Source organism: Phyllobates terribilis, unplaced genomic scaffold (assembly GCF_046119375.1).
Source record: "Phyllobates terribilis strain yellow unplaced genomic scaffold, ASM4611937v1 Scaffold_13__5_contigs__length_258822181, whole genome shotgun sequence".
In the NCBI taxonomy this organism is placed as follows: Eukaryota; Metazoa; Chordata; class Amphibia; order Anura; family Dendrobatidae; genus Phyllobates; species Phyllobates terribilis.
Window position 1 is genome coordinate 154,330,431 of NW_027362773.1, and position 24,725 is coordinate 154,355,155.

General features: G+C 45.3%; 1 protein-coding gene across 2 annotated transcripts in view; it reads left to right on the forward strand.

Annotated features, from left to right (window-relative positions):
* The first annotated feature begins 217 nt into the window (after window positions 1–217).
* ELF5 (E74 like ETS transcription factor 5) overlaps window positions 218–24,725 on the forward strand; it is a 54,600-nt gene continuing 30,092 nt past the window's right edge. The window contains exons 1-2 of one of the 2 annotated variants that reach the window (XM_073658773.1): window positions 306–367; window positions 7,936–8,007. Coding sequence is in view for 1 of the 2 variants with exons in the window: in XM_073658772.1 (XP_073514873.1) it covers window positions 218–367 (150 nt within the window). In the remaining variant the exon portion in view is untranslated. Of the gene's footprint in view, window positions 368–7,935; window positions 8,008–24,725 lie in introns of both variants that reach the window. The other variant, XM_073658772.1, reaches the window with a different exon arrangement.

Consider the following 24,725-nt stretch of genomic DNA (forward strand, 5'->3'; position numbering starts at 1 on the left):
TCTCCAACCTGCGGCTCTACAGCTGATGTGCAACTACAATTCCCAGCATGCCCTTACAGATTACAAAGCCATGCTGGGAGTTGTAGTTTAAGTACAACTTTAGCTCCCCCCCCCCCAATGGAGACCACCACGGCAGAGGAATAGGTGGCAGTGGTCCATTCTGGTGCTGCGGTTTACGCTGAGCAGTATCAGGAGTAGTCATCATCTCCGTCACAGAATGGGTGTGCTCTGCAACCTGCAGAACCGACCTAACCTGTTCCCACACTCACAATCGCCTGAGTGTTCAACACTTTTGCATCAGAGGATTCGACGCGCACACAGTTGTGTTTTCTTCAGCTTTTCTGGATACTTTACGAACCTCTGTAAGGTGAGCATCCGCGACCCTAATATATCCCCCCCAGCAAAAGCTATAGAAAGACGCCCCCTAATGGTCATAAAGGAGGGATGTTCTGGACTCGGAGTCTCCAATATAATCTCCAGCATTTATTATATACATATACTTATCATTTGTATCTCTTATCTCTATTTATTGAGGCTCATGTATTACATAGTGCGAGCTTTAGGTTTTCGGTCCCTTTAAGAAATGTATCTTATTGTGGCGGCTCGACCAGTCGTTGTTACTCTTTTACATTCTTCATTTTACTCTTTTTATTATTATATTATTTGCAGTTTTATGTTGTGTTTTTTTTTAAACCCTAAAGGGGCAATTTGTCAACTCTCCACAGCATAGGGGATCACGAGTGGTCCAACTGTTGGGACCCCCATTGATCCTCTTGAATGACCCATTAGAATGATTGGAGTGGTGGCCGCGCATGCGCACCGCCGTTCTGTACATTGTCTATGGGTGTCTCCGGCAGACCCCATTGTTGGGATCGGTAGGGTGGGTTATATTGCCAAGTTGGGGCGATCCCTTTAATGACGGTCGGTTTGCCTTTGGAACCTTCCACTCATTTTTCCAGCCCGCCGGCCTCCTCGGCAGTGACGCTTAGTCCTGCTCCACACTGAGACCAACGACAGGCTATGTTGTTTTGTAGACTCTCATGTCTACTTGGTCAGATCCAAAACTAGGACTCCAGCGCTGCAAGGCGACAGTGCCAGCCGCTGAGCCACCATGCCAACCTCTGAGCCACCGTGCCAACCGCTGAGCCACCATGCCAACCTCTGAGCCACCATGCCAACTGCTAAGCCACCAAGCTAACCGCTGAGCCTCCGTGCCAAATTCTGAGCCACCGCACCAACTGTTGAGCCACCGTGCCAACCGCTGAGCATCCGTGCCAACTGCTGAGCCACCGTGCCAACTAGTGAGCCACCGTGCCAACCTCTGAGACACCATACCAACCACTGAGCCACCGTGCCAACCTCTGAGCCACCGTGCCAACCTCTGAGCGACCGTGCCACCGCTGAGCCACCGTGCAAACCGCTGAGCTACTGTGCCAACCTCTGAGTGACCAAGCCAACCGCTGAGCCACCGTACAATCTGCTGAGCCACCGTGCCAACCTATGAGCCACTGTGCCAACCGCTGAGCCACTGTGCCAACCGCTGAGCCACAGTGTCAACCACTGAGCAACTGTGCCAATTGCTGAGCAACCGTGCCAACCACTGAGCGACCGTGCCAACCGCTGAGCGACCATGCCAACCGCTGAGCCACCGTGCCAACCGCTGAGCCACCGTACCAACCGCTGAGCCACGGTGCCAACTGCTGAGCCACCATGCCTGTGTAAAAAAAACACCCATAACATCTACTTACTGGATGGTCGCAAAAGTGTCGTTAGATCTACAGAAGCTACATAATAACCAATTTTTCCACTGGCACCTAAAATAATGGCCTTAGTGCTCAAAATGCGTTGGCATTGTGTGTTTCTTTTTATATTTTTCTCTTTTGATATTGTAATAGTTACTAATAAATAATGTTTTTATAATCCGTTCCATTGCTGGATGATTTTTTCCTGATCAACTAAAATAATTCCTATTAAATAGTAACTTTAAATGAAAGTTACGTAACTGTTATTATATTACAGAAATAGAAGAAATTCCAAACTTTTTTTTTACAGTGAAAGGATTAAAATAGTGAAGAAGTATCTATATATAACGAATATATGACTTCATTCATAATATATAGAGACTTCTTAAAATTATAAACTCTGTTATTCCCGGACCCTTAACTATATAAAAGAGCTCCCTGCTCCCAACAGCATCGTCTAATTCAGAAGAGACTTCGTGTTACAGTTAACAATTAAGTATTTTAATCTGTTCGAAGTCAAAAAGTTTGGAATTTATTCTATTTCTGTAATATAATAACAGTTACGTAACTTTCATTTAAAGTTATGATTTAATATTAATTATTTTAGTTGATCAGAAAAAAATCCAGCAATGGAAAGTACTATAAAAACATTATTTATTAGTAACTATTAAAATACCAAAAGGGAAAAAAATAAACACAATATGCCACTATGCCAACGCGTTTTGCGGACTAAGGCTCTTAATTTTGCCATTATTTTAGTTGCCAGTGGGAAAATTGGTTATTTTTTTATCGCTTTTCCTGACCTTACACCAGGGTCTTTCCTTAAATCCCTACACGTAGAAGCTGCGGTGCGCGGCGTCTGTGGAGGAATGACCCGTAACTGTTGGACGGCCGTAGCCGCTGACTTCCCACCTTGGGCAGCGCGGAAGCACAAGCAAAAAAAGTATTTTAACTTAATTTATTAAATTCTATAATATAATATAATTCCCTAAAAAATAAAATACATAAAAATAATATAAAAATATTTAAATAAAATAATTCTATCCGACCTCCAGAATTTTTCTCACTCTCTGCTTCAGGGCTAAAATGCAACTTGTTGGGTTTTTTATCGCTTTTTATTCCTTTACTTTTTTAATTCTAGGCTTTTTTTTTTTTACAGAGTCGTTATTCAGGCAAAAAAAAACACTTAATATTTTAATAATTTTGATCTTTATGGATATGTTTAATTTTTTTGTGCAGATTTCTTATGTAATAACTGGGAAAATCGAGGTTCTTTTATGCTCTCATATATATATAAATCTATATATCTATGTATATCTATACACACATATATAAAATTATATTTATATATACATATATAGACAAAACATGTGAAACTTTTTTCATAGTTCTTTTAGTCCCCATAGGGGACTTGAGCCTTCTATTACCTGAATACTTCTGTATTGCGGTGTATTGTCTTATCAGTGTCTTATGTTGCCATCTAACCGCTCAGATGTCACAGTCACTATTGACTGTCGCATCTAAGGGATTAATTTATTAATTTGCCAGGATTATAGGAAGGTGTCAAGTGTATAACACAGCTGGACTCCCTCCACACATGATATGTATGTCACTAAAGATTTAAAGGGGAAACATTAACATCCCTCTGAACCATCCTCTCCAGGACTAAAGACGGCCCCCAGGTCTGCCATCTTGGCCCTAATTGACTGCCTGTTTAGCTTTACACTTAGGCTACACTCCCACCATGAGCTTTTTGTCAGTTTTTGATGTTGGAGATTTTCAGCATCCATTAAGTAAAATAAGTAACTTGAAATTTTTTTTCGAACAAAAACTCAACTCTAAAAACTCACCAAAAACTCATCGTGGGAACGTGGCCCCTACAGACATAACACATTGCAATATAAATAAAAGTAATGTAAGCTATTAAATGTATAGGAAGTGGAGTATCTGCGCTGGTCTTGGCTTAGGTACTGGAAAAATTAAGTATAGGCAAATCGGTGAACGAAATTATGTTTATTTCTAATGATAATTCTTAAAAATATATGTTTTAAAAATACAGGGGATGGTGTTTTTTTCGCTTCGTGGGTATAGAGCTTTCTTGGAGCGTGTTTCAAAAGGATCAACCTAGAGGGAGAAAGGATGAGGGGTTATTACCTGGTACTGTAACTAGTTACAGGAGCACTGATGGGTGTCAGAGGTGATTACCTTTTTGGCGGTCTAGATGTTTTTTTGATAGATGTTTTCTAATCTGTGGGGGTGCACTAGGGGATTCTGTAAAAACAATGGGATTTTTAGGGAGAGTGGTATGTGTTTAAGGATAATGGTCTCTATTCCTCTAGTTCATACCTGATTTAGTGGGATGGTGGGAATACTGGCAGGGTTACCAATGTTGTTTTCCGGAAGGTTGTGTGGCTGCCGTTTTCCTGTTATATAGGAAGTTAAATAATTCTTAGGACAGTAGAAGCAAGGTGTGACAATGTTCAATAAATTAGATTACCTGAATAAATTGAATTTACCCTGCATGGTGCGGCTCTTGGTCTAACAGGGGCACCTTTTGTGGTGTCCGGGGTGGATGTACCACAAAGTAACTGCAGAGGAAAGAGTGGAGACTCTCTCACTCGATTTCCTTGGTGGCTGAGATAGCTGCCAGGAGGAGCCGTAGAGGGTTAGCTCCTATATGCTCCGTAGACAGTGTTGGCAGTCTATGGCTTCACACGGGCACCTTTCAGTGGTGTCTGGAGTAAGGGAGGCACTGCGTAATTGCAGAGGAAGGTCCTCAGTGCCACCCGTACCTGAACCATCGCAAGACATGTGAATACTTACGTCACGCATACCACGTGACCGGACATCCCGCAGGTCCTCGCGAAAGGATACAGGTACACAGGGCGCCCGCTTCACTGGAGCCTCCGGCCGGGACTCCATGTGCGGCGAGACGCCCACATAACTGACCACCACTGTCCTCGGCTACAGGGCAGCAACAACAGAAACGCTGACCACCAGAACTACCTAAAGGTACGTGGTAGCAACGACAGAAGTTACCCCTACTATAAGGACTCCAACTACACTAACGCAGAGTCCTCACACCCCAAAAGCCACCAAACACCGGCACTCAACTTTACCTGGCATCATCATTGTCTATGGAGCATACAGGAGCAATCCCTCTCCGGCTCCTCCTGGTAACTGTTCCAATAAGGAGCACTAGTGAGACACCCTCTACTCCTTCCTCTGCAATTACGCAGTGCCTCCCTTACTCCAGACACCACTGAAAGGTGCCCGTGTGAAGCCATAGACTGCCAACACTGTCTACGGAGCATATAGGAGCTAACCCTCTACGGCTCCTCCTGGCAGCTATCTCAGCCACCAAGGAAATCGAGTGAGAGAGTCTCCACTCTTTCCTCTGCAGTTACTTTGTGGTACATCCACCCCGAACACCACAAAAGGTGCCCCTGTTAGACCAAGAGTCGCACGATGCAGGGTAAATTCAATTTATTCAGGTAATCTAATTTATTGAACATTGTCACACCTTGCTTCTACTGTCCTAAGAATTATTTAACTTCCTATATAACAGGAAAACGGCAGCCACACAACCTTCCGGAAAACAACATTGGTAACCCTGCCAGTATTCCCACCATCCCACTAAATCAGGTATGAACTAGAGGAATAGAGACCATTATCCTTAAACACATACCACTCTCCCTAAAAATCCCATTGTTTTTACAGAATCCCCTAGTGCACCCCCACGGATTAGAAAACATCTATCAAAAAAACATCTAGACCGCCGAAAAGGTAATCACCTCTGACACCCATCAGTGCTCCTGTAACTAGTTACAGTACCAGGTAATAACCCCTCATCCTTTCTCCCTCTAGGTTGATCCTTTTGAAACACGCTCCAAGAAAGCTCTATACCCACGAAGCGAAAAAAACACCATCCCCTGTATTTTTAAAACATATATTTTTAAGAATTATCATTAGAAATAAACATAATTTCGTTCACCGATTTGCCTATACTTAATTTTTCCAGTACCTAAGCCAAGACTAGCGCAGATACTCCACTTCCAATATTACTAATCCCTGCAGCCTTCTTGGGTTCACTGCCTGTATCAGCTGCAGGTCTAGGCTACGAGTCGGATAGTGCCTTCTAACATTTTCTATTTAAGGTATTAAATGGACAAAAAAATCTATTAATTATTAGTCAATTCTTCTTGTGAGACTAAAAGAAAAAAAAATGTAATCGAGGTTAAATACAATATTCAAAATATTAAAAAATCCAAAGAAAAACACAAACTTTTTTCAACTTTCAAAATGTATATAACAAATAAATCAATCAACGATTAAACAAATAAGTAAACATAAATTATATTATACTAAAAAATACTAATGTTTTATTTATCCTGGACAGTGAATGCGGAAATAAGAGGAATGTCGCGAAAGCGTTATATTTTAGTCTCTTCCCTCTAAAGAAAATGAAGTTTAACAAAATGTCTTTTTTACTTTATTCCAAAGTCGTAGAAACGAAAACTACAAGTTATTCTGCAAAAAAAAAAAAGCCTCGTACAGGCTCCGTCCATGAGAACATAAAAAAAAAAAAAGTTATGGCTCCCAGAATATAGCGATACAAAAACTATTTTTTTAAGCCTTTCCAGAGGGCAAAAAATGGAAAGAATATAGTAAAACATGAAAAAATATAAATTTGGTATCGCTGTGATACACCCACAATGGGCCCCAAAAAAAAAGGACTAAAAGTTTTTCAATCTATTTCATGCTGCTTTTAAGAAATAAACGAGTCGTACTATAAAAAAAAAAATCGTGTGTGACTTTGCCAAAGCAAAGATGAAAAAGTTTTGTCTTCTTCTGTAAAGTCGAGATGAAAAAAAAATAAAAAGTGAGATCTGAAATCGGTTTGTGCTTATGGAGGTCAGAAAACTGACGCGTTTCATGACCTTGAATTGAATCGAATCGAAAACCACATGATCATTTTTTATTGTCCATTGAATAAAATATCGTGAAATCGATGACTTGGGTGGGCGCGATCTATGACCCCCGGCGCACAGCTCCTCACGGGTTATCCTGTACAGGCGACTAGTAGCAGCATGTCCCCGACTGTCAGTGCCATCTGCATTACTCTGGGTGCTGTCTGTTTTGCATGATGTTCCTGTACAAAGCTGAGAATTATCTTGTCACTTCATAAAACCAAATAATTACTGCGTGTGAACAATTTACCTCCGGAATATCACAGGACATATCAGGAAGTACGGGAGGAAAAATCTGCAAAGCAGAAGCCTCAAAGGGATTTTCCAACAAGAGATCTGAGTTATCTAGACCGGCTCTTCCCGTAAGCTCCCGGCGTCTACGTCAGTCCGATCCATAGAGAATGGATGCTGAGATCCATGGGCAGAAGGACAATCTATGGCTGCCGCCAGTCCTGATGATGCCTGGACAATCCTGAAAACTGGGCACTACCTGGGAAAATCAAACCCAAAAGTGGGTGATTTTGAGTGTCCACCTCTGCGTCCGCCGCTCCCTGTACCACTGGGTCTGGTCTCCTGCGGGTAATACTACTTTCCACTCTCTCGCTAGATCCCTAGACGGCGCAGCGATCCTTCCACAAACTGGATATTTCCTTTTCCTTCCAAGACGTTTATCTCATACAAATCCTATTCATAGCCTGAAGAAGGGCACATGACCTGAAAAGTTGCTAGACTTCACTTTGAAGTTTGGATATGAGGGAAGAGAATCAAAAAGCTTTCAGAAAAGTTCCGTTTTGTCTTTTTTTGTTGTTGTTTCACCCACTATTAATCCTATGACTAATTAGCATATGTTCACACATCGCGTTTAGACGCAGCATTTTACTGCCCCAGCAAAGTGAATGAGAGTTGTGAAATCTCATGCACATGTTGCTCTTTTTACCTTGCAGATTTGAAGCAGTTTCATATCTGCAGATCATCAATTCTTTCAGCATTTTTGTATCGTTTTTTTCAACCATTTTAATGCATAAAAAAAAATCAAAATCTCATGCAAAAATGCATCTTTTTAACATAGTGTTTTTCCTGCAAAGAAGCTTGTTATTGATGCAGAAATGTCTGCAGCAAATACTTAACATGTGCACAGACCCTTAGGGAGCGATGAGGAGTAAGCGACCATTCTCTTCTTTGGAGGTTGATCAACTCAACTTTAGTCTATTGTCTCTGTATAGTAACAGCGCAGGATTCAAGGAGGAGGAACGAGTCATCACAATCTGGAATATCATTTAAATCAGGTTTTTAAGGTAAAGGTTTTTTTTTTGCATTTTATGTATTTTTTTATTTCATAGATATTACTATATATATTATATATATGTATTACAAAAATCCAGAATTGCTCTTCTCCTGGACATCAGCAACAAGAGACTGACTCAGAGAGTCAAGAAAGTTCATTTTGAAGGGAGGGGGAAGAGGTGAGCTTTAACATCACCTATTGTGAATGATGGATCCTGTGTTATCTACTGTATAGAGAGGTGTTATCAGTCATTGTACAGGAGGAGGAGGAGGTGAGCTGTGATATCTCCTATTGTGAATGGTGGATCCTGTGTAATCTACTGTATATAGAGGTGTTATCAGTCATTGTACAGGAGGAGGAGGTGAGCTGTGATATCACCTATTGTGAATGATGGATCCTGTGTTATCTACTGTATATAGAGGTGTTATCAGTCATTGTACAGGAGAAGGAGGAGGTGAGCTGTGACATCACCTATTGTGAATGGTGGGATCTGTGTTATCTACTGTATATAGAGGTGTTATCAGTCATTGTACAGGAGGAGGTGAGCTGTGACATCACCTATTCTGAATGGTGGATCCTGTGTTATCTACTGTATATAGAGGTGTTATCTGTCATTGTACAGGAGGAGGAGGTGAGCTGTGACATTACCTATTGTCAATGGTGGATCTTGTTATCTACTGTATATAGAGATGTTATGTTATTGTACAGGAGGAGGAGGAGGTGAGCTGTGACATCTCCTATTGTGAATGGTGGATCCTGTGTCATCTACTGTATAGAGAGGTGTTATCAGTCATTGTACAGGAGCAGGAGGAGGCGAGCTGTGACATCTCCTATTGTGAATGGTGGATCCTGTGTTATCTACTGTATATAGAGGTGTTATCAGTCATTGTACAGGAGGAGGAGGGGAGCTGTGACATCACCTATTGTAAATGGTGGATCCTGTGTTATCTACTGTATATAGAGGTGTTATCAGTCATTGTACAGGAGGAGGAGGAGGTGAGCTGTGACATCACCTATTGTGAATGGTGGACTCTGTGTTATCTACTGTATATAGAGGTGTTATCCAGTCATTGTACAGGAGGAGGTGAGCTGTGACATCACCTATTGTGAATGGTGGATCCTGTGTTATCTACTGTATATAGAGGTGTTATCAGTCATTGTACAGGAGAAGGAGGAGGTGAGCTGTGACATCACCTATTGTGAATGGTGGGATCTGTGTTATCTACTGTATATAGAGGTGTTATCAGTCATTGTACAGGAGGAGGAGGTGAGCTGTGACATCACCTATTCTGAATGGTGGATCCTGTGTTATCTACTGTATATAGAGGTGTTATCTGTCATTGTACAGGAGGAGGAGGTGAGCTGTGACATTACCTATTGTCAATGGTGGATCTTGTTATCTACTGTATATAGAGATGTTATGTTATTGTACAGGACGGGGAGGAGGAGGTGAGCTGTGACATCTCCTATTGTGAATGGTGGATCCTGTGTTATCTACTGTATATAGAGGTGTTATCAGTCATTGTACTGGAGGAGGAGGTGAGCTGTGACATCACCTATTGTGAATGGTGGATCGTGTGTTATCTACTGTATATAGAGGTGTTATCAGTCATTGTACAGGAGCAGGAGGAGGCGAGCTGTGACATCTCCTATTGTGAATGGTGGATCGTGTGTTATCTACTGTATATAGAGGTGTTATCAGTCATTGTACAGGAGGAGGTGAGCTATGAAATCTCCTATTGTGAATGGTGGATCCTGTGTTATCTACTGTATATAGAGGTGTTATCAGTCATTGTACAGGAGGAGGAGGAGGTGAGCTGTGACATCACCTATTGTGAATGGTAGATCCTGTGTTATCTACTGTATATAGAGGTGTTATCAGTCATTGTACAGGAGCAGGAGGAGGCGAGCTGTGACATCTCCTATTGTGAATGGTGGATCGTGTGTTATCTACTGTATATAGAGGTGTTATCAGTCATTGTACAGGAGGAGGTGAGCTGTGAAATCTCCTAATGTGAATGGTGGATCCTGTGTTATCTAGTGTATATAGAGGTGTTATCAGTCATTGTACAGGAGGAAGAGGAGGTGAGCTGTGACATCCCCTATTGTAAATGGTGGATGCTATGTTATCTACTATATATATAGGTGTTATCAGTCATTGTACAGGAGGAGGAGGAGGTGAGCTGTAACATCACCTATTGTGAATGGTGGATCCTGTGTTATCTACTGTATATAGAGGTGTTATCAGTCATTGTACAGGAGGAGGAGGTGAGCTGTGACATCACCTATTGTGAATGGTGGATCCTGTGTTATCTACTGTATATAGAGGTGTTATCAGTCATTGTACAGGAGGAGGAGGAGGTGAGCTGTGACATCACCTATTGTGAATGGTAGATCCTGTGTTATCTACTGTATATAGAGGTGTTATCAGTCATTGTACAGGAGGAGGAGGTGAGCTGTGACATCACCTATTGTGAATGGTGGATCCTGTGTTATCTACTGTATATAGAGGTGTTTCCTTTTATTGTAATCCTGTCTGTAAAGATACCAAGACTGCTGAAAAGTCATCTGTGCAGAACAGGATGTATGAGTTTTGTGTTAATCCTAGTTTCCAGAGTGAAAATTGCAAGATTTTGTTTAATTAAAAATAAGTAATATTAAAAAAAATACATTTAACATAAAAATCTGATTTAAATAATGTCATTTCCAGGTGACACACTCCCTTTAATGCAGCCATTAATTAAAGGGACACTTCATAATTTGGAGCTACCACTGCAGCGTCTATTGGTTAACAAATACTTAAAGGGGTGCAGCGGTGCAGCGGTGCAGGGTGCAGCGGTGCTGGGGAAGAAGATGGCTAATAGGTTGGAGGAGTTTTTAAACTAGAGACGGGGGGTGGGGGGAAACCAAGGAAATAGGTGGGATGTGAGGCAAGCAAGGGGGAAGGGGAGAAGTGAATATAATGAGGGTGGAGAGGGGGGTGGGGATAGTACAGTTAGATCGTTAGAGAAGAATAGGATGCTAAATAACCCCAAAGTTTTATCTTGCATGCTGACCAACGCAAGAAGCCTGACCAATAAGGCGGATGAGCTGCGGGCGCTTATATCGGAGGAGAGGTATGACATCGTAGGTATAACAGAGACTTGGCTAAACGATAGCTACGACTGGGCGGTAAATTTATTAGATTATAGTTTATTTAGAAGGGACTGGAAACAGGGGAAAGGCGGAGGAGTCTGCTTATATGTAAAGTCATGTCTAAAGCCCAGACTAAGGGAAGATATAGGAGAGGGAGAAGAGGGGGTCGAGTCCATGTGGGTAGAGATAGAGGGGGCAAAAAATAATAATAGAATATTACTGGGGGTCTGCTATAAGCCACCCAATATAACAGAGGAGAATGAGAAACTGCTATTAGGACAAATAGACAAAGTAGCAAAACATAATGAAGTGATTGTAATGGGGGATTTCAACTACCCGGATATTGACTGGGAAACAGAAACCTGTAGATCTCAGAAAGGAAAAAGGTTCTTGACAAATATTAAGGATAATTATCTCTCCCAACTAGTGCAGGAACCAACGAGAGGGAAGGCAGTGTTGGACTTAATATTGACTAATAGGCCTGATAGAATAACTGAGGTACAGATAGGGGGGCACCTAGGTAATAGCGACCATAATATTATCGACTTCAAAATGCCCTTCAGTAGGGTTATCAATAAGGGAACAACAAAAACATTAAACTTTAGGAGCGCGAAGTTTGATCAGCTGATAGAAAACCTTCAACTTATAGACTGGGACAAAGTTCTTAATCAAAGGAATACGAATAGTAAATGGGAAACCTTCAAAAGAATTCTGAATACTCAGTGCGAGAGGTATATACCGTATGGGAATAAAAGGGCCAGAAATATGAGGAAACCAATATGGTTGAACAAGAACGTAAAAGGGGCGTTAAATAGCAAAAAAGAGGCATTCAAGAGATTAAAACAGGAAAACAGTAAGGAGGCACTAATGTGTTACAAGGAAAAAACAAGAACCTGCAAAAAACAAATAAAAATAGCGAAGGAGGAAACAGAGAAACGTATTGCTAGGGAAAGTAGATCAAATCCCAAACTGTTCTTTACGTATATAAATAGTAAAAGGATTAAATCGGATAATATTGGACCGATAAAAAGTGAGGAAGGCAAAATCATAGAGAAAGATGAGGATAAAGCTAATCTATTAAATAAATTTTTTTCGACAACTTTCACAAAGGAAATCGAACTAACAGGAGAAATGAGAAGTGACAAGCTTAATCCTCCACTAAGTATGACAAATCTAACCCAAGCTGGGGTACAGAAACGCCTCAGTAACATTAAAATAAACAAATCACCAGGACCTGATGGCATACACCCACGGGGACTAAGGGAACTAAGTAATGTGATAGACAGACCGTTATATCTTATATTTAAGGACTCTGTTGAGACTGGGTCTGTACCACTTGATTGGTGACAGGCGAATGTAGTGCCAATATTCAAAAAGGGAGCGAAAAGTGACGCCGGAAACTATCGGCCGGTGAGTCTGACGTCCGTTGTGGGCAAAATTTTTGAAAGCTTCATTAAAGAGGCAATTACGGAGCATCTTGATGCTAATAATCTTTTAATCCCGAACCAACATGGATTCATGAGGAATCGCTCCTGCCAAACAAACCTGATTGACTTCTACGAGGAGGTTAGCTCTCGAGTAGATCAGGGGGAACCAGTGGATGTCGTGTATCTCGACTTCTCAAAAGCGTTCGATAGCGTGCCGCATAATAGGTTGGTATACAAAATGAGAATGATGGGGCTGGGGGAAAATGTCTGCAAGTGGGTAGCAAACTGGCTAAGGGATAGAAGGCAGAGGGTGGTTATAAATGGAATATACTCAGATTGGGTAAGCGTCACTAGTGGGGTACCACAGGGGTCTGTACTAGGCCCAATGTTATTTAATATCTGTAACATACCTGGCGGCGACCTTGCATAGTGGCCCATCTCCCACTGTGCAAGAGCGCGCACTTGATCTCCAGTCCAGAATGTCTCTCTGGCTTTCCTCCATGCTGTCTGTTTGTGTCTGTTTCTGCTGCTTAAGGGCGGCGCCCGATCACTTCCTGCTTTTTGTACCTGCTGTGGGTCACACCCCTTGTGCGTCCTCAGCCTATTGCTGTCTGTCACCTGGTATATAACTCAGCTGCTCCAATCAATCCCTGCCTGAGCATTGTGTTTCATTCAGTGTGTGCTTGCACTCTGAAGGTGCCAGGTCCCGTTCTGTGTTCTCTTATCTGCCTATCCTGGAGGCTGTATTTCCAGGCCTGTCTGAACACGCTCCTAGCCTGTTCCTCCCGCCTTCTAGGGGCCGATTACCTAGACCCGCTCCTGTATCTTGTCTGTCCTGTCTGTACACGCTCCTTGCCTGTTCGTCCCGCCTCTCTGGGGGCCGTATTCCCAGACCCGCTCCTGTATCCCGCTGCAGTGTCGGTCTCTTCCGTACACTCAGTTCCAGTCTGAACTCTCTCCTATCCTTTACCTGTTTTGCCTCTATGTCCGTTCCTTTCCTTTTTCTGCTGAGTCTGAACTCGTACCTAGCTCCTGCTTGTTGTCTCTGTACTCCCGTTTGTGAGTTTGTGGTCCACTCGCTACTTCACTGCAAGTACCCTGTGGGTATCTGGCTCTGCCTTTCCCTTCCTGTCTGTTCCGTGTGAACAGAGCCCTGTCCCCCCTGCTCTGCCTTGCTCACCGCTCCGGCGGTTCTAGCCTGCTCTGACTCCTTTGCTCACCGCTCCGGCGGTTCTAGCCTGCTCTGACTCCTTTGCTCACCGCTCTGGCGGTTCTAGCCTGCTCTGACTCCTTTTCTCACCGCTCCGGTGGTTCTAGCCTGCTCTGACTCCTTTGCTCACCGCTCCGGCGGTTCTAGCCTGCTCTGACTCCTTTGCTCACCGCTCCGGCGGTTCTAGCCTGCTCTGACTCCTTTGCTCACCGCTCCGGCGGTTCTAGCCTGCTCTGACTCCTTTGCTCACCGCTCCGGCGGTTCTAGCCTGCTCTGACTCCTTTGCTCACCGCTCCGGCGGTTCTAGCCTGCTATGACTCCTTTGCTCACCGCTCCGGCGGTTCTAGCCTGCTCTGACTCCTTTGCTCACCGCTCCGGCGGTTCTAGCCTGCTCTGACTCCTTTGCTCACCGCTCTGGCGGTTCTAGCCCGCTTTGACCCTTTGCTCACCGCTCCAGGCGGCCTCGTCCTGCTCTACTCTTGCTCACCGCTCCAGGCGGCCTCGTCCTGCTCTACTCTTGCTCACCGCTCCAGGCGGCCTCGTCCTGCTCTGACTCCTTGCTCACTGCTCCGGCAGTCTCGCTCAGCTCTGATCCTTTGCTCACCGCTCCAGGCGGCCTTGTCCTGCCCTGCTCTGGCTCACCTCTCTGGGCGGCCTCACTCTGCTGTGTTTGTCCGCCACATCTGTGGTTCTGTTCCTGAGTCCCAGTGTGTACTGGGTCCTATTCCCCCTGTGTTCCTACCTGCTAGTGCCTCCCTGTCTGCACTCTAGCCGTGCTTGCCTGTACCCCCCTGCCTGCATACCCGCCTGCCTGCATACCAGTCGTGCCTGCCTATTCCCACCAGTCTGTGTGCCAGCCTACCAGTCTGTTCCTGTATTCCCCTGTGTGGGTCAACAGCCGTGTCCGGGGTCTGTCCTGGAGTAGCACCTGGTCCCTCTGCTCGGTTCCTCCTTGGTGCACTGGCATCGTATGCCGTCGTGCGACCCTGGTCGGATCGGGTGAATACCTAGTTACACCCCTCCAGGCATTCACTCCCCGGCACGGTCCAGTGGAATCACACGCACACGCCGCTCAGCCCGGGCGTGTGCATTACAGCATGCTCAGGCCATGGCTCCCGTTGAGCCCCACGGCCTTCGCTCTCTGAGACGTTTTCCAGCGAATACATGCTTTAAAAATAAATAAATACAATTTTTATTTCTCTAGCTGAGTTCCAGGCGAATTACGTCCAGATGGATCTATCTGCTCTCGTTCCTGCGGATCCGCCACGTTACTATGGGGATCCAAAACAAAGTCGTGCATTTGTGGAGCAATGCATGCTACACTTCAAGTTCTACCCTCTATGTTTTCCCACCGATCGGGTTAAGGTGGCATTCATTATGTCTAACCTAGCGGGTGATGCCTTGGAATGGATCAACCCCCTATGGGAAACACAGGATCCTATCGTCCTGGACATAATGGCCTTCCTGGTGGCCTTTCTAATGGTCTTCGATGATCCTAACCCGGAGGCTCCTGCTGAAGCTTCACTTCCCAATATCCCGGAGCAGCCTCGATGGGTAATGTGTGTGGGTAGTGCAATAGTCCTCCAGCCCAATGAGACTACTGCCCACCCAGAATCCTCACAGGGTGACTACGCTCTCCGGAATTCTTCTCCCAACCTCAAGAGGCAGTCCAGACGTGCTAGACGTAGAGGCAAGCCGTCACGCCAGGGTCTGTCCTCCCTGAGACCTCCTGACCCCAACCTTGAAGTCCCTACTGAAGCTTCATCTCCCTGTATCCCGGAGAAGCCCCAACGGGTAATGTCCGTGGGTAGTGCACCAGTTCTCCTGCCCGAAGAGACTACTGCCCATCCAGACTCAACACAGGAGAACTTCCTGCACCCGGCATCTGATGCTTCACCCACTATTACCGGTGTGCATGCCCAAGGATGCTCCGAAGCTGTGATTACCTCAGAGTCTGTGCACCTCTACTACCTGGCGGAGGACCTCCTGTTGCCTCCAGAATCCTCCGGGATACCACTCGATGACAAATGGAGAGAGACTTCTCTACACCCGGTACTCGATACTTTGTCCGCTCCGTCCTGTGAGCCTGACAATGGGGACCCCAAAGTGGTAGTTACCCCCGAGTCTCTACACCCCTCCGACCAGGCGGAGGACCTCCAGTTGTCTCCAGAACCCTTCGGGGTGCTACCTGGTAGCGAAAGGACAGAGACTCTCCTATACTCTGTACCTGATACCTCGCTCGCTTCGTCCAGTGAGTCCAACCTAGTGTTCTCCGAAGCAGAGGTTACCCCTGAGTCTCTACACCCCTCCGATCAGGCGGAGGATCTCCAGTTGTCTCCTGAACCCTTCGGGGTGCTACCTGGTAGCGAATGGACAGAGACTTTCTTATACTCGGTACCTGATACCTCGGCTGCTTCATCCAATGAGTCTGACCTAGTGTACTCTGAAGCAGAGGTTACCCATGAGTCTCTTCACCCCTCCGACCTGGCGGAGGACCTCCAGTTGTCTCCTGAGCCCTTCGGGGTGCTACCTGGTAGCGAAAGGACAGAGACGCCCCTATACTCTGTACCTGATACCTTGCTCGCTTCGTCCAGTGAGTCCCACCTAGTGTACTCCGAAGCAGAGGTTACTCCCGAGTCTCTACACCCCTCCGACCAGGCGGAGGACCTCCAGTTGTCTCCAAGACCCTTCGGGGTGCCACCTGGTGGTGAATGGACAGAGACTTTCCAATACTTGGTACCCGATACCTCGCCTGCTTCGTCCAGTGAGTCCGACCTAGTGTACTCTGAAGCAGATGTTTTCCCCGAGCCTCTGCACTCTTCTGACCCGGCAGAGGACCTCCAGTTGTTTCCTGACTCCTCCGGGGTACCACCAGATAACAAAGAGACAGTGACTTTTTCTCACCCTGTACCTGATAACCCGTCTATTTCTTCCTGTGAATTTGACAAGATGTACCTCGAAGCAGAGATTACCCCCAAGTCTCTGCTCCCCTCCAACCCGGTGGAGGACTTCCAGTTGTCTCCTGTACCCTCTGGGGTGCCACCTGAAAATATGTGGAGAGAGACTTCCTTTTGTGCTGTTCCTGGTACTCCACCCGTTTCGTCTGTTGCTGAGGATGGCTGGATAGGAGGTAGCATCCTAGCTAACCAGATGAGACCAGTTTTTCCTGTGGACAGTGGAAGTGATCTCCTTGAAGTGAAGGATTGGCCCTCGAATTCCCTGCGGAAGATTCTGGCAGGCCTGAAGAAGAGGGGGCGTAAGGGGGGGGGGGTACTGTAACATACCTGGCGACGACCTTGCATAGTGGCCCATCTCCCACTGTGCAAGAGCGCGCACTTGATCTCCAGTCCAGAATGTCTCTCTGGCTTTCCTCCATGCTGTCTGTTTGTGTCTGTTTCTGCTGCTTAAGGGCGGCGCCCGATCACTTCCTGCTTTTTGTACCTGCTGTGGGTCACACCCCTTGTGCGTCCTCAGCCTATTGCTGTCTGTCACCTGGTATATAACTCAGCTGCTCCAATCAATCCCTGCCTGAGCATTGTGTTTCATTCAGTGTGTGCTTGCACTCTGAAGGTGCCAGGTCCCGTTCTGTGTTCTCTTGTCTGCCTATCCTGGAGGCTGTATTTCCAGGCCTGTCTGAACACACTCCTAGCCTGTTCCTCCTGCCTTCTAGGGGCCGATTACCTAGACCTGCTCCTGTATCTTGTCTGTCCTGTCTGTACACGCTCCTTGCCTGTTCGTCCCGCCTCTCTGGGGGCCATATTCCCAGACCCGCTCCTGTATCCCGCTGCAGTGTCGGTCTCTTCCGTACACTCAGTTCCAGTCTGAACTCTCTCCTATCCTTTACCTGTTTTGCCTCTATGTCCGTTCCTTTCCTTTTTCTGCTGAGTCTGAACTCGTACCTAGCTCCTGCTTGTTGTCTCTGTACTCCCGTTTGTGAGTTTGTGGTCCACTCGCTACTTCACTGCAAGTACCCTGTGGGTATCTGACTCTGCCTTTCCCTTCCTGTCTGTTCCGTGTGAACAGAGCCCTGTCCCCCCTGCTCTGCCTTGCTCACCGCTCCGGCGGTTCTAGCCTGCTCTGACTCCTTTGCTCACCGCTCCGGCGGTTCTAGCCTGCTCTGACTCCTTTGCTCACCGCTCCGGCGGTTCTAGCCTGCTCTGACTCCTTTGCTCACCGCTCCGGCGGTTCTAGCCTGCTCTGACTCCTTTGCTCACCGCTCCGGCGGTTGTAGCCTGCTCTGACTCCTTTGCTCACCGCTCCGGCGGTTCTAGCCTGCTCTGACTCCTTTGCTCACCGCTCCGGTGGTTCTAGCCTGCTCTGACTCCTTTGCTCACCGCTCCGGCGGTTCTAGCCTGCTCTGACTCCTTTGCTCACCGCTCCGGCGGTTCTAGCCTGCTCTGACTCCTTTGCTCACCGCTCCGGCGGTTCTAGCCTGCTCTGACTCCTTTGCTCACCGCTCTGGCGGTTCTAGCCCGCTTTGACCCTTTGCTCACCGCTCCAGGCGGCCTCGTGCTGCTCTACTCTTGCTCACCGCTCCAGGCGGCCTCGTCCTGCTCTACTCTTGCTCACCGCTCCAGGCGGCCTCGTCCTGCTCTGACTCCTTGCTCACTGCTCCGGCAGTCTCGCTCAGCTCTGACCCTTTGCTCACCGCTCCAGGCGGCCTTGTCCTGCCCTGCTCTCGCTCACCTCTCTGGGCGGCCTCACTCTGCTGTGTTTGTCCGCCACATCTGTGGTTCTGTTCCTGAGTCCCAGTGTGTACTGGGTCCTATTCCCCCTGTGTTCCTACCTGCTAGTGCCTCCCTGTCTGCACTCTAGCCGTGCTTGCCTGTACCCCCCTGCCTGCATACCAGTCGTGCCTGCCTATTCCCACCAGTCTGTGTGCCAGCCTACCAGTCTGTTCCTGTATTCCCCTGTGTGGGTCAACAGCCGTGTCCGGGGTCTGTCCTGGAGTAGCACCTGGTCCCTCTGCTCGGTTCCTCCTTGGTGCACTGGCGTCGTATGCCGTCGTGCGACCCTGGTCGGATCGGGTGAATACCTAGTTACACCCCTCCATTCACTCCCCGGCACGGTCCAGTGGAATCACACGCACACGCCGCTCAGCCCGGGCGTGTGCTTTACAATATCTTTATTAACGACATAGTCAACGGAATAAATAGTAAAATATCAATATTTGCAGATGACACAAAGTTATGTAAAACAATAAATACAAAAGAGGACAGTGCAGACCTACAGAGGGATTTGGATAAGCTGGGTAGGTGGAGCATTAAATGGCAAATGAGGTTTAATGAGGAGAAATGTAAGGTCATACATATGGGAAGGAAAAATGGAAGTCACCAGTACTCACTGAATGGGAAATCATTGGGGAATTCAGAGATGGAGAAGGACTTGGGCATCTTGATTGATAGCAAACTAAATTGGAGTGCCCAAAGTCAGGCCGCTGCTGTAAGGGCAAACAGGGTAATGGGATGTATCAGAAGAGGTATAGCTGCAAAGGAGGAGAACATTGTTCTTCCACTGTACAAAGCACTGGTCAGACCACACTTGGAATACTGTGCTCAGTTATGGGCCCCAATATATAGAAAGGATATAAATGAGCTTGAAAAGGTACAAAGGAGGGCAACAAAATTAATAAGGGGAATGGAGGGACTGCAATACCCAGAGAGGTTGGCAAAACTAGGACTATTCAGCCTGGAAAAGAGAAGGTTGAGGGGGGACATAATAAATGTGTACAAATATGTTAGGGGACAGTATAGAGACCTTGCCCGGGATTTGTTCAAAAGGAGGGATATTACGGTAACAAGAGGGCACTCACTAAGACTGGAAGAGAAAAGGTTCCAGCACCAGCATAGGAAGGGGTTCTTTACGGTAAGAGCAGTGAGAATATGGAATTCACTGAGTGAGGAGACGGTAATGTCAGATTCACTAAACCAGTTCAAGCGGGGACTGGATGCATTTCTAGATACCAGGCAGATTTCAGCGTATACTTAAAAATAAAATAAAATAGTAGGTTGATACAGGGATTTATTCTGACTGCTGGTTTCAGAGTCGGGAGGGAATTTTTCCTCAGGTGAAGATTGGCCAAATCATTTGGGGTTTTTGCCTCCTCTGGATCAACTTTAGCAATTACAGAACTAACAGGTCGAACTTGATGGACGCAAGTCTTTATTCGGCTTTACTAACTATGTAACTATGTCTGTGATTAGGACACGTTAGCTGCTTGCATTGCTTCTAAATGAAAGCCGCCATGTTTTTATGATCTGGAACATCCCCTTTAGAAGAAGATTTGGGAAGTACTTGGCAGGTTTTGTATTTAGCCCATAATAGACATTAGATTTGATTAAGGTGCTGATTACATCCAGTTATCGAGCGTCTCCAACCTCATTAAACCGGATTAAAACCACAAATGACCTTTTAGTAGGCGAGAAAAACAATACTCTCTCTGAAAGCGTTACAGAACATCAGCCGCTGTTACTTCTGATCACATGAAGCTACAATTAGGCTTTGAGCAGAGTAAAATGGACATAAATCGTATATTGTGTAATCAGGAGAGTAAAATGTGATTTTAATTCTATTCTCCACTTTTTGGTATCATTTCTAATACAATGCAGTACCAGCATTTGACCACTAGGTGTTACATCATCACCGAATGTGGAAAGTGAAAAGGAACATTATAATAACGATGATGGAACCAGAAGGACGCATGGCAGCGGCTCGTCACACTGATATCTACAGAGATTGCAGCAGGAACAAGCGGATTTCATCATCAAAGGGATTGGAAAAATCCCTTTAAATTAAATGTGCTATCGGCAGAGACAGTCTGACCGAAGAGGTTCAGCAGAGCTCATAATCCAGAAGAACACAAACAATGTATGTGCACAGTGACTGCACCAGCAGAATAGTGAGTGCAGCTCTGGGGTATAATACAGGATATAACTCAGGATCAGTAATGTAATGTATGTACACAGTGACTGCACCAGCAGAATAGTGAGTGCAGCTCTGGAGTATAATACAGGATGTAACTCAGGATCAGTAGTGTAATGTATGTACACAGTGACTGCACCAGCAGAATAGTGAGTGCAGCTCTGGAGTATAATACAGGATGTAACTCAGGATCAGTAATGTAATGTATGTGCACAGTGACTGCACCAGCAGAATAGTGAGTGCAGCTCTGGAGTATAATACAGGATGTAACTCAGGATCAGTAATGTAATGTATGTGCACAGTGACTGCACCAGCAGAATAGTGAGTGCAGCTCTGGAGTATAATGCAGGAGGTAACTCAGGATCAGTAATGTAATGTATGTACACAGTGACTGCACCAGCAGAATAGTGAGCGCAGCTCTGGAGTATAATGCAGGAGGTAACTCAGGATCAGTAATGTAATGTATGTACACAGTGACTGCACCAGCAGAATAGTGAGTGCAGCTCTGGAGTATAATGCAGGAGGTAACTCAGGATCAGTAATGTAATGTATGTACATAGTGACTGCACCAGCAGAATAGTGAGCGCAGCTCTGGATTATAATACAGAATGTAACTCAGGATCACTATTGTAATGTATGTACACAGTGACTGCACCAGCAGAATAGTGAGCGCAGCTCTGGAGTATAATACAGGAGGTAACTCAGGATCAGTAATGTAATGTATGTACACAGTGACTGCACCAGCAGAATAGTGAGTGCAGCTCTGGAGTATAATACAGGATGTAGCTCAGGATCAGTAATGTAATGTATGTGCACAGTGACTGCACCAGCAGAATAGTGAGTGCAGCTCTGGAGTATAATACAGGATGTAACTCAGGATCAGTAATGTAATGTATGTACACAGTGACTGCACCAGCAGAATAGTCAGTGCAGCTCTGGAGTATAATACAGGATGTAACTCAGGATCAGTAATGTAATGTATATGCACAGTGACTGCACCAGCAGAATAGTGAGTGCAGCTCTGGAGTATAATACAGGATGTAACTCAGGATCAGTAATGTAATGTATGTACACAGTGACTGCACCAGCAGGATAGAGAGTGCAGCTCTGGAGTATAATACAGGATGTAACTGAAGATCAGTACAGGATCAGTAACGTAATGTATGTACACAGTGACTGCACCAGCAGAATAGTGAGTGCAGCTCTGGAGTATAATACAGGATGTAACTCAGCATCAGCACAGGATCAGTAATGTAATGTATGTACACAGTGACTCCACCAGCAGAATAGTGAGTGCAGCTCTGGGGTATAATACAGGATGTAACTCAGGATCAGTAATGTAATGTATGTACACATTGACTCCACCAGCAGAATAGTGAGTGCAGCTCCGGAGTATAATACTGGATGTAACTCAGGATATATAATGTATGTACACAGTGACTGCACCAGCAAAATAGTGAGTGCAGCTCTGGAGTATAATACTGGATGTAACTCAGGAACAGTAATGTAATGCATGTACACAGTGACTGCACCAGCAGAATAGTGAGTGCAGCTCTGGAGTATAATACAGGATGTAACTCAGGATCAGTAATGTAATGTATGTACACAGTGACTGCAACAGCAGAATAGTGAGTGCAGCTCTGGAGTATAATAAAGGATGTAACTCAGGGGCAGTACAGGATCAGTAATGTAATGTATGTACACAGTGACTGCACCAGCAGAATAGTGAGTGCAGCTCTGGAGTATACTACAGGATGTAACTCAGGATCAGTAATGTATGTACACAGTGACTGCACCAGCAGAATAGTGCGTGCAGCTCTGGAGTATACTACAGTATGTTACTCAGGATCAGTAATGTAATGTATGTATACAGTGACTGCACCAGCAGAATAGTGAGTGCAGCTCTGGAGTATAATACAGGATATTACTCAGGATCAGTAATGTAATGTATGTGCACAGTGACTGCACCAGCAGAATAGTCAGTGCAGCTCTGGAGTATAATACAGGATATAACTCAGGATCAGTAATGTAATGTATATACACAGTGACTGCACCAGCAGAATAGTGAGTGCAGCTCTGGAGTATAATACAGGATGTAACTCAGGATCAGTAATGTAATGTATATACACAGTGACTGCACCAGCAGAATAGTGAGTGCAGCTCTGGAGTATAATACAGGATGTAACCCAGGATCAGTAATGTAATGTATATACACAGTGACTGCACCAGCAGAATAGTAAGTGCAGCTCTGGAGTATAATACAGGATGTAGCTCAGGATCAGTAATGTAATGTATATACACAGTGACTGCACCAGCAGAATAGTGAGTGCAGCTCTGGAGTATAATACAGGATGTAACCCAGGATCAGTAATGTAATGTATGTACACAGTGACTGCACCAGCAGAATAGTGAGTGCAGCTCTGGAGTGTAATACAGGATGTAGCTCAGGATCAATAATGTAATGTATGTACACAGTGACTGCACCAGCAGAACAGTGAGTGCAGCTCAGGAGTGTAATACAGGATGTAGCTCAGGATCAATAATGTAATGTATGTACTCAGTGACTACACCAGCAGAATAGTGAGTGCAGCTCTGGAGTATAATACAGGATGTAACTCAGGATCAGTAATGTAATGTATGTACACAGTGACTGCACCAGCAGAATAGTGAGTGCAGCTCTGGAGTATAATACAGGATGTAACTCAGGATCAGTAATGTAATGTATGTAAACAGTGACTGCACCAGCAGAATAGTGAGTGCAGCTCTGGAGTATAATACAGGATATAACTCAGGATCAGTAATGTAATGTATGTACACAGTGACTGCACCAGCAGAATAGTGTGTGCAGCTCTGGAGTATAATACAGGATGTAACTCAGGATCAGTAATGTAATGTATATACACAGTGACTGCACCAGCAGAATAGTGAGTGCAGCTCTGAAGGATAATACAGGATGTAACTCAGGATCCGTAATGTAATGTATGTACAGAGTGACTGCTCCAGCAGAATAGTGAGTGCAGCTCTGGAGTATAATACAGGATGTAACTCAGGATCAGTAATGTAATGTATATACACAGTGACTGCACCAGCAGAATAGTGAGTGCAGCTCTGGAGTATAATACAGGATGTAACTCAGGATCAGTAATGTAATGTATATACACAGTGACTGCACCAGCAGAATAGTGAGTGCAGCTCTGAAGGATAATACAGGATGTAACTCAGGATCCGTAATGTAATGTATGTACAGAGTGACTGCTCCAGCAGAATAGTGAGTGCAGCTCTGGAGTATAATACAGGATGTAACTCCGGATCAGTAATGTAATGTGTGTACACAGTGACTGCACCAGCAGAATAGTGAGTGCAGCTCTGGAGTATAATACAGGATGTAACTCAGGATCAGTAATGTAATGTATGTGCACAGTGACTGCACCAGAAGAATAGTGAGTGCAGCTCTGGAGTATAATACAGGATGTAACTCAGGATCAGTAATGTAATGTATGTGCACAGTGACTGCACCAGCAGAATAGTGAGTGCAGCTCTGGAGTATAATACAGGATGTAACTCAGGATCAGTAATGTAATGTATATACACAGTGACTGCACCAGCAGAATAGTGAGTGCAGCTCTGAAGGATAATACAGGATGTAACTCAGGATCCGTAATGTAATGTATGTACAGAGTGACTGCTCCAGCAGAATAGTGAGTGCAGCTCTGGAGTATAATACAGGATGTAACTCCGGATCAGTAATGTAATGTGTGTACACAGTGACTGCACCAGCAGAATAGTGAGTGCAGCTCTGGAGGATAATACAGGATGTAACTCAGGATCAGTAATGTAATGTATGTACAGAGTGACTGCACCAGCAGAATAGTGAGTGCAGCTCTGGAGTATAATACAGGATGTAACTCAGGATCAGTAATGTATGTACACAGTGACTGCACCAGCAGAATAGTGAGTGCAAGCTCTGGAATATAATACAGGATGTAACTCAGGATCAGTAATGTAATGTATGTACACAGTGACTGCACCAGCAGA